General features: G+C 47.8%; 1 protein-coding gene across 1 annotated transcript; it reads right to left on the bottom strand.

The window, feature by feature from the left end:
- Positions 1 to 3,290: 3,290 nt before the first annotated feature.
- Positions 3,291 to 5,795, bottom strand: LOC119286652. Its single transcript, XM_037566067.1, has 3 exons — positions 5,339 to 5,795; positions 4,601 to 4,948; positions 3,291 to 4,489 (listed from the first exon to the last, which is right to left on the bottom strand). Exons 1-3 carry the CDS (start codon positions 5,741 to 5,743, stop codon positions 3,869 to 3,871), a joined length of 1,374 nt encoding a protein of 457 aa, XP_037421964.1. The 5' UTR covers positions 5,744 to 5,795; the 3' UTR covers positions 3,291 to 3,868.
- Positions 5,796 to 10,757: the final 4,962 nt, after the last annotated feature.

Here is a 10,757-nt window from a genome sequence, read left to right as displayed (position 1 = left end):
AAGGCAAACTTGTTTAACTTATGTCTGTACTCAGATATTGTTGCTTCCGCTGACTCGTCTATGATCGAGCACTTGTATTCGAGCCCTCGAGGCCCCTGGCTTGTATTATGATGCTTGTATGACTTATTTTATTTGTAGAGTTGTGTTGTGATATCTTCCCGTGAGTCCCTGATCTTGATCGTACACGTTTGCGTGTATGATTAGTGTACGATTGAATCGGGGCGTCACAAACATAGCTCTGCAATTAAGTGACTTTGTGATTGAACTGACAGATAGAAGGTTCATAGGAAAATCGGGAACATGTAAGACAAGACTTAAAGGTAAGGAACGTGTACAACTAATGGTTCCACATCCCATTATGGGAGACGAAGATCCATCAGCTATACGGACCTTATCCTTTCCTGAACGAGGTATGTATGATGAAAAATATTTTTGTGAACCTGTCATATGATTTGTGGCACCCGAATCAATTATCCAGGGCACAAGTAAATGGTTCTCACCTTCTGCACTCCGAGAGCTGGCAGCTTCACTAGATCCTTCAGCAGTAACAACCATCAATTTTGCCTTGAACTCTTCTAGAGCCTGAGCAGCAATTGCAGGTAACTCTCCTGTGGATGATGCAAGATGAACTTGGTCTTGTTTCTTCTCGAAGCTGTTACCGCTGCCATTGAACCTGTTTATTTTTCTCTGCTGCCATCCTAGAGGATAACCAATCAACTCAAAACAATCCTTTTTCATATGGCCAGGTCTCTTACAATGATCACACACAACTTTGTTTCTCCGTTTGTGGTCAAACTTAGTAGTATTTGCTTGACCACTTCTAAAACTCATAGAGGATTGTGTGTGAGTAAGTGCAGCACGATTATCACCATGCATCTGTGGCATTGCTTTCTGATTGGCCAAACGAGTCTCTTCTTCAAGAATACTGGCAATAGTTTCATCCAAGGTAGGCCAGTCAGGAGATGCTTGTATCATCTGAGAGCGAAGTTTGAACTCAGGATTCAAACCTTCCAGGAAAACCTGCACCAACAATGGTTCAAACCATTCTCTGAGGAGAGTCAAATCTCTAGGATCATGTGGCTTGAATGGTCTAAAAAACTCTAGATCCCTGTAAAGTTTCTTCAATTCCCCTGCATACTCTGTAACTGATTTCTGGTCTTGTCTAAAGTGCCACATCTCATGTAGTATTCTGCTAACCTGCATTTTGTTTGATTTACCAGAAAACTGTTTTTCAATACTTGTCCAGACTTCAGCAGCAGTTTGAAAACTTTCAACTTGTTCCCGAACAGTTTTTTCCATTGAGCCCAACAGCCAAACCATGACTCGCTTCTGATTCTGCTCCCATTGTTCCTGCATTACCTCTCCTGGCTTTTTCTCGTCTTCATTTAGGTACTTATGCAAACCATGCGCTTCCAGAATTAACGATGCGTTGCGAGCCCAACTAAAATAGTCACCCGGACCAGTTTATTTTACTGGATTTGGTTCGAGGACAGACTTCTGAATTTCAGCCGAGCTACTAGACTTAACCTGTGCTTGCTCCATCAGCTGAGCAAGCATTCGCTGCATACTTTCACATAATTTCTCAACACTTGAATCTGCACCCTTGTCCTTGTCTTTGTCTCCCATGGTCACTAACTAGCAAGAGAACTCTACGGCAACAGACCACAAATAAGACTCACAGGTCACAAGTTTGTATCAGCCAAACTCACCACTACCAAATCAGCCCAGCAAAAGAAGTTGCCCCAGCCACAGAAAAGAGAACTGGATCACAAAGGGCTCAAACTGACCGGAATCTCAGCAACTTAAAGTGAGAACAGCACCGCACCGTATTCGTCGTTCTTCTCTGCCGAACCCTCGATCTTGCTTGGCTCCACCAAATCGCAAAGGATCTGAGCGAAGACGAGCTCCAGCCGCCACACGACGGCAACACCTCAACGATGCGGTGTTACGGCAGAGCGAGAGACGCACTAGGATCGTCTTGCCCTGATACTATGTTGTAAATCAGAGAAATATTCAACAAATCTGGATTAGAAGATGGTAGAAGGAAGAACTAGAATGGGGAAAAATCTGGAGCGCCTTATCCAGCCTCCTCTTTCTCTTTATTCTATATAGATATGCGCTTTTACATCTTAGCCCCCCAACTGTTACATATTCACACATTTACACAACTCAACAACAAGGAACATCAATCATTTGGCCTGCTCTCCTCGCTGCTGCTCATGGTAGCAGTGGTAGCATAGCATGGACAGTGAGTGGCAGTAGGCCGCTCCTGCTTGCTTGATTAACCCTAGCATACAATCTTTTTGTAGCCTTTTGTGCGTGTATGAACACGATGGCTGGCTAGGCGCCATTGTCAAAGCTGCTAGCCTAGCTTGCGGCTGTCATGAGGCTGTGGCTGCGCTGCTACACATGGTAATGGCATCTCTAACTGGCTTTGCTCCGTTTCATTCCACACTCGGGAGGAGTACGGGCGACTTCTACCTGTCGATTTGAGGTCTCATTTGTAGCTTCTCCATTGGAACTGAAGAACGAGCATATCTCCCGAATGCCAGGGCTCAAAACTTGTGCAGCAGAGGCCGCACAGACACCCACCGTAGGCAGCAGAAGAGCGTCTACGGAACGGACAATAAATAAACAAGGAGTATAAACAAGTCTGAAACTACAAACCATACTATACTCCTCCTCAAGTGGACTTGAGAATATTACTCAAGACAAGAATTTGACCTTTGGAGGATCGGCGTGTGAGTTGCAAGTTCCCAATAGGTGAGACGCTGCTAAAGACAGTGGACTTGAGAATATTATCTTCACCTCATCAGACATTGGTCCCTTCTTCCCAGGAAGAACACACAGCCCCAAGAATAAATCTATCATCACAGCTCCTCACAACAAGAAAGGAGTGCAATACATGTCATTAATGCCAAGGGAAAGGTGGCAGCAGCACGGTGAGTGAAGCCTCGGTCTTCACTCTTCATGGACGGAGCACACCGAAAGAAAAATTAAAGGCTCACAAAGCTCATCAGTGCTGCTCAGGAGTACAGATTATAAAAGGGGTAAAATCACCCTGTGTCATCAGGGTAACACGCTTTGACAGCGGCACCTGGGCCAGGGGTGGAATGGAAGGAGCACATGGGGGCCATGCTAATCATGGCAGTAAATGAATCATCACTACTCCCGCCAGCACACTGGCAGGCCAAAGTAAAATGCAAGCGGCCCAAAAAGGCACATTGATGCCGTTCAAACATCTCCAGGAAAAAGCTGAAATCATTCCCTCCCGGGGGCGTGGTGTGGTGTGCAAAAACAGGGACATCACAAGACACTTCACTCATTAGATGTTTTGGATTACAAGGAAACAAGCAAAGCTTCTGTCAATGAGTACAACAACCTTCATCTCAGGAAAAATAAGAGATGAGATGCGAAGGAAGGAAGAACTATGGAAAACCTAAGAGGTTGCGCTCCTCTGACATGGTTAGCTTCACCAGGAACCATCACCAAGCATAGCAATTAGCAAACTGAGCAGCCAATTGGATGTAGTGTCACTGACCAATTAGTATTTGCTAAAGGGGAGCAAACAGCGCCACCACGATGAGCTTTCTCAGGTAGAGTTGTTGGAATGGGGAACGCACCAAGTCTTCCACATGATACTGACAAAAAAGCCTGAAATAGCAAACAGGGTTACCTACTGCCGCTCCCCCTTGAAGAGATTAGAAACGATTCTTCGCACCATGTGAATGCCTCATGCTGCTTCCTTCCTTCCTGTACACAGAGGTCATTTGGAATTTCCAAAATCGAAATCCTCTGTCGACCTCTTTCTCTCTACACTACTCATCAGTCAGTTGCAATGAAAAGAAGCAAGTATGATTTGTGATTTTCAGGTATGGGCTCCCCTCCATGCTAGCTCGCCACCATCCGTCTTCTCCAGCGCAGCAACTTTGGCGCGGTGACCAGGGGGAGGACCGAACTTGCTCTTCTCACCACCATGAGGGAGCTCGACGGTCTCACTAACAGATCCAGACTTGATGTCGGTGGGTGGGATGAAGCAGTCCATGGACAGGCCAGGGACATTGAACGCAACCTCCTCGATGCTCCACGCCTCCTCCATCCGAGTCTTGGTGTGGCTCATGGCCACCTCGCCGAAGCGGAACAGGGTCACGGCCGAGCGCCCCGAGTGCGCAATCATGATGCCATCCACCGGCCGGTAGTCCTCGATGAATGAGTTGATGGTGGTCTCCCAGTAGACCGCATCCCCGCCGGTTGTTGACTGAATCCGCGTCAGGTGTGAGTCCTCGATGTGGACGAGGAGGCCGGTCCTCTGGCTGAAGTACCCGAACATGACATGCCTGATGATCTCGGCGAGGCCCTCGGTCCGTGCCTTGAGGGTCTCTGGGTCAGTGCACAGCTTCAGGATGAAGCAATCCTCCCCGTTCACCTTCCTCTCCCCAATGCACCGTGCACCGGCAAACATGCTCGCTGCAGTGAGTGGATCCAGGCCCTATAGAAAGACATTGATCCAAACATTTGAGTAAAAGTGCCAAGATGTTTCCATGGCTGTATGGGCACACGCAATGGCATGCTAGGCGTGGGCTGGGCGGTGCAATTATACCTGCAGAGCACGGCGGAGGGGGCGAACAGGGCCTTTGGCGGCATGGGAGCCGAGCCACGGGGTATGGCGCCACACAAGCTTGCCATTGCAGCCGGCATGCACCTTGCTCCCACCGACAGCCAGCTCGATGTACCACTTCTCAGGAGCCATCTGCCACAGCACGAAGCGGCCTGGCTCGGCGCAGCGAGCCGCATTGCGGTTCTTGACTAGGCGGCCGGCGTTCTCAAACTCGGTGGCCACCATGCGCACCTTGCCCATGGCGTAGGAGTTGCGCACGGAGGCGAGGAGCCTGTGCCCACCAGAGGCCGCCAGGTACTGCTGCAGAATGTACTGCGCCGACGAGGTCTCCTGTGTAGGCAAAAAGCTCGTGACAGTAAATAACCATGTTTACTGGACGTTTGTGATTTTGCTCCCTGAATCAAACAGCTTGGTGACGAAATTTCGCACATCTTTATCGTAAGGAACAAACAGCATCACTAGACAACAAATGCAGCAGACATCAGCGAAGAAGATAAGGGGCATTTTTTTACAGCACGGTGAGCATGAGTAAGTACTGCGTTTTTACAGTATGCAGGACCATGAACTGAAGAATCAAGAGAGCTCAGACACGGACATTTGAGAAGAGATTTGACTGGAGCATTTCGTCGAACACGCGACGCGGCTCGACCAAATCTAGAGCTAGGGAAAGAGACCAAGACAGCGGCATGAGGAGGAAGGAGAGGAAGAGGAAGCGCTTACGATGGGGGTGTCCTTAATGCTGAGGTGCGGGAGCGGCTCGGCGGCGCAGACGTGCACGGGCGCGAGCGGCGCGCCCATGACGCCGAGGAGGAGGCGGAGGTCGTTGCGGGCGGCGCCGGCGCCGGCCGCCGCGGCGGCGACCGAGGAGGGCGTGCGCGCGAGCTGGCCGCGCACCCAGCGGCCCCAGCCCTCCCTCCTGGCGCCGCCGGCGGCGCGGCCGTCGCCGTCGCCGGACTCCGGATCGGGGCCCTCCATGAGCGGCGCGAGCATCTCCCCCGGGCCGGAGAACCGGAGCGCGGCGGCGTCGAGGTCGGCCGACTCGGACCTCCGGCGCGCCCTCGCCGGCGACAGCCCGCGCGCCACCTCCTGCTTCAGCGCCGCGAAGAAGCCCTGCGTCCTCTCCATGGACAGTGAGCGTGGGCTGTGGTCTCCCTGGTATGCCGCTGCTGCTGCCGCCGAGGGTGTGTGCGTGGTGGTTTGCGAATTTATACGGAGGTGTGGGCCCGGGTGGGGGGATGGTGGGGCCCGGCTGGCAGGGGACGGAATGCAAGCTGGACCGACCGGTCCGTCCCCCCGGCCGGGCCACGGTGGTCGTGAGTCGTGACGCTCCGGCACCGGCGGCTCCGGCCCGGTTTCACATTTACTAGCGGCGCGACGGCCGGACGGGCATGCATACGGCCATACGGGGACGGATGGCCGCTGCGTCGAGCTCAGTTAAAGCGGCGTCAGTTTCTGACTTTCCGTTCGTTTGCTGCCGCTCTCTCCCGTTCCGTTCCGTGCGCGGCGCGAGTCCGTCCGGAGCTGCATCGCTGTGGCGACGGACGGACGACGGCGTCCATGTCAGCCGGCTTGTCGCGGCCGAGTGGCTCGCGTTGGACGCTTGCCGGTGGAGTCAGTTTCAGTTTCGGAGGAGCTCGCCGCGACACGTGAGCCACAGCTGTGCGGACGTTGGAGGCATCTACGTACCTATCTATGCCGTGCAGTGCGCGTGCTGGCCAACAGAGACGGTGGAGGAAGCGGCCTGGGCGCGCTCTCGGCCGCTTCCTGGGAGAAACATGCACGAACCGGTCCATGACATCTTGGGAGATGCCAATGCCTACTTGCCTAGAGTATCTCGTTCGTTCGTAAGCAAGCGATTTGCTCCTGGTTAACTGAAAGTGTTGATTTTTGTTATTTTGCTGTTTAAATTAGCCGCTTTTGTTGGTGGTGGTGGTGGTGAGGGTGGATGGTAATCGCACGCATGATGATGTAGGGTCATACGTATAGCAGGGGCGCAATCTTGGATCTACTCTACTACTACTCCACTCGGTTTTTTTTTTTTTGCGGGTACTCCACTCGGGTTGGGTTATTAGGTTAGGTGGGAGTGGACAAGGAGACTCTTCTCTTTCGTCTCGGTTGTTCACATTCACAATGCTGCTACTGTACATAGTATTTTATACCACCCGGCATAGGACAGTGTTCCTTCAGTAAACTATCAGCATTACTAGCTCAATGGTCGACGGTAAGTTAACTAACCATCTCCAGCTACGTACCCAACGCTTTCACTCATGACGGATGGACAGTCCCTCTCAGCTAACCATGCATGTGAGCAGTAGACAACCGTGTATACGCATGCAGGTTTTGGTCTCCCTCACACATTAACGGGCGAAAACAACAGCCCCTGAACCTGCGGACGGTGTTTATTTCGTTGTTTAATACCAACAAGGTGGTACGTACGTACTAGAGGATTAGGGATTGCATGCATGGAGCTGAGCATAATTAGGCCAGCCACCCACACCCCGCAATATGCACCACCGCAAAGTGCAAACAACCAAACAGGCCGGGCCAAATCATGCTGATGGCTATGCCTACGCACCACTAATAAGCAAGCAAGCAATCGCCTACGTAACGTTATGATAATCAATTAGTAGAGTAGTAAGGAATGGGCCAATAATATCATTGCTCCCTCTCTCTCTTTCGATCGCGCAGCACCAACCGCATTGGCTCTGCCTCATTTTTTCCTTTCCATTCCCACTTGGGGGATGGAGACTTGACAGGCCGGTGCATCCATACATACTACCACATTAATTCGTGCATATCTCCTAGTATGCGGCAGCATCTTATCCTATTATATACTATGAATATATGATATAATATGCTGAAATAACTGACGCCTGGATGGATGTGGCTTTATTGCGACGTCTGCGTTCAATATTTAGCATATCCATTCATTTGATCCCTCCATGCACGACCAAGAGAGAGAGAGAGAGAGAGGGGTATGTCGTCCCTTGGCGGTCCCATTCGGCTTTGTATTATTTTCTGTCAGAAAAAAAATCACGGCATAAATTCTTGACAAGCTTTTGCGTATGTATTGGGTCGTCCATTATTTTCTACCGATTTTGTGTATATTTAATTAATAATTGCCAGTACGAGTACCCGTCATGACATATGCTATATAGAACGACCGGATACGCTCACTCTTTCTTTAGATGTGGCCTCGGTGGAATTAGGTGCTAAAAAGTTGTGAAAAATATCTGAATAGTGTTTGAAAATACAAACACATGATAAATTTATTATGTCAATTTTTTTAAAATTTACTCCCTGCGTTCGTAGTTTAAAAAACGCTCTTATATTATGGGACGGAGAGACTAGATTCTAATGCGCGCACTTATAAACAAAACAAACACAATTATATTGTCAACAACGGTTGGAAAGTTAAAATTCCAATTCTGATTGTTCATTGCACTGTGTGTACTTTTTGGCAGGGATGCAAGCAGACACGTCCGCGCCGTCCACATCAGTCCACGAGGCCGAAAATGCACAAACTGTTGTTATTGTAATTATCGTGCTATGTCTTAATTCTCGTCATTCGGACGTTCACGGACTTGCAGACGCCATCCGCCCGCATGCCTATTTGTTTTTGTATGCAATGGTAATATCTAGAATTAAAGTTTTATGATGTAGCATATGCACTTCTGAGTGCTGATAAATAGTTACTCGCTTTTTCATCTGTCCCACCTGGTCGTCTAGGTGGTTGTAAAAGGTGATATCAAGTTTCAAATTCATCAAAATTCAGTGATTTCACCATTTCGAAAAGGTACAACTTGGGAACGAGAATATCACCTTCGATCTGAGTACTCCACCTCTTCCCTATGACTACCGAATCTCGGGATCACAAACTTGGTTAATGGTAATGTATACTAGAGTAGCTAAGCATAGCATGTCAACATGTTTAAATTAAATTGAACTTCAAAATTGAGGGAAAATCAAAGCCTCGTTTTAATTAAAGCGCAAAACCCTAAAAAATCACGTGAATTAAAAATGACTTCTTAAACCCTAAGATTTAGGTATGAACTCATATGTAACTATGTGGCCCCGTCGTAATTTTTTGCGATTTTAAAGGGAATTGTTTGGGGGCTTTGGAATTAAATTATATTAAGGTTTAATTTGCATTATATTCCTAGAAATAGAAATATAAACCCAAAAGTGCTGAAACTTTTTGTGTAGTTTATCTACATCTAAATATTATTCAAAAGGTTTTGTGCTCATTTGGATCTTCAAGAAAATTTCAAAGCATTAGCAAATAAAAAACATAATAGAAAAAGGGAATGGCTTACCTGTATCTTCTGGCCCGGCACTACTCCCTATGTTCCATAATGTACCGCATATCAGTTTTTCTTAAAAGAAGTAACACGAACTTTGACCAAGTTTGTGAAGAAAAATATTTACATCTAGATTGCCAAACATACATTATTAGATTCATCATAACATTTAGTTTCATATTTTATACATTCAATATTGTAGATGTAAACAATTGTGTCCATAAACTTGGCTAAAGTTTGCAAAATTTGACTTAAGAAAAACTATACATACTAAAGCTCGAACAGTATACTACACCTTCCATTCAGGCGTTTTGTTAAAAAACGTCTTATATTATGGAACGGAAGGAGTAGTGTCAAACAACATTTTAGGGCTCCTTTGATTCAAAGGAATTCTATAGGATTTCTGGAGGATTGAAATCCTTAAGAATTTTTCCTATGTTGGTCCTTTGATTCATAGGATTGGATCCCATAGGAATTTTTCCTATGGAATCTTTTGTACTACATTTCATAGGAAATCTAACATCCACTCCAATCTCTTTTTACAATTCATTTGCTTTTCCTGTGCCATCAAACACTCCATGCTAATTCTGTAGGATTCATGTGTGCATGCCACTCTAATCCTATATTTTTCCTATTCCTATGATTTGAAAATCCTGCGAATCAAAGAGGGCCTTACATTATGGGATGGAGGGAGTACATGGTCGCTTTCACGTAAATTTTGCTGCGCACCACTGATTAATTAAGAGCCACGTGTTTCTGGCATAGTGGTGTTGATGTACATTTTCGTACCATGCCATGCCATGCCATTGCCATGCGTGCATGCATCGATCACAGTCACGGGTACCATGTGCACGCACCTGATCGGGCCTGAGCTGATTCCACAGTGAGTCCTGCGTAGGCAAACAGTGCAGGTTGCATGTAGCAACAGAGCCATCTACGCCGGGCATGCAGTGACATGTGATCAGAGTACACGGTGTGATCGGTGGCTGATGCGTGCATCGGCATGGCCGGTGGCCTTGATTGATTATCTAGAAGCAGCAGAGCATGCTGGCCATGCCCTGAGACCCTGACCCCCCTGTCTTGCTCCGTTCAGCACGGCTTATTCTATGCCCGTACACGTCATGTGACTGGCCATATCCATTATACATATGTGTTTTTATCTGGCAAAATACATACACATGGAAATGCACGTACGTGGGTGAACACCGGCACGAGGAGGAGATTTTTGGGTCGAAAGTATCGCAGGAAGTCTACTTTTGCGTCCCATCCAAAATGAGTATCATCGTGGTTTTCGAATTTGAACTGAAGCCATGACACTTGTTTCTTTATTACAGGGAGTACAAAATACTGTAGATACTACTGTCATTGGTGAGCAAGATGTTAGTGGCCACATTATTGTTTGAGGTCTCCCATAGTCCCATGCATGTTGCCGCACGGATGAAGTACCGGATAAAAAGGTTCAAATCTAGTACAGGGAGGCAGCTGTAAATTAACTGCCGTGCAATAATGCAAGATTAGTTAATTTCTGCTTTTCGTTAGGCCGCACTGCATGCATGCCTGCTCGCACACACATCGCCCCCTGGGTAAAAATCTCATGCCAAGGCGTAATCCGGGAGTGTAATTTCTAGCCAGGCTAGCTCCCACGACCCGACCCTGCCGACCGCCGGCTCCTTTTCGCAGCTGTGTTGTGCTGCTCTCAACGTGCCATGTCGAATCTAAGGAATCTATTTTATTTTCCCTAAAGAAAAAAAAGGAATCTATTTTGTTAAAAATAGCAAAAGAGAATCCGTACTGCCATATATAGATGTTACATGGGTACCCATATATGGCATAGCAGT

This window comes from Triticum dicoccoides, chromosome 4A (assembly GCF_002162155.2).
Source record: "Triticum dicoccoides isolate Atlit2015 ecotype Zavitan chromosome 4A, WEW_v2.0, whole genome shotgun sequence".
Lineage (NCBI taxonomy): Eukaryota > Viridiplantae > Streptophyta > Magnoliopsida > Poales > Poaceae > Triticum > Triticum dicoccoides.
The sequence above is the reverse complement of the archived record's forward strand: the minus strand, read 5'-3'. Positions and strand labels throughout refer to the sequence as shown.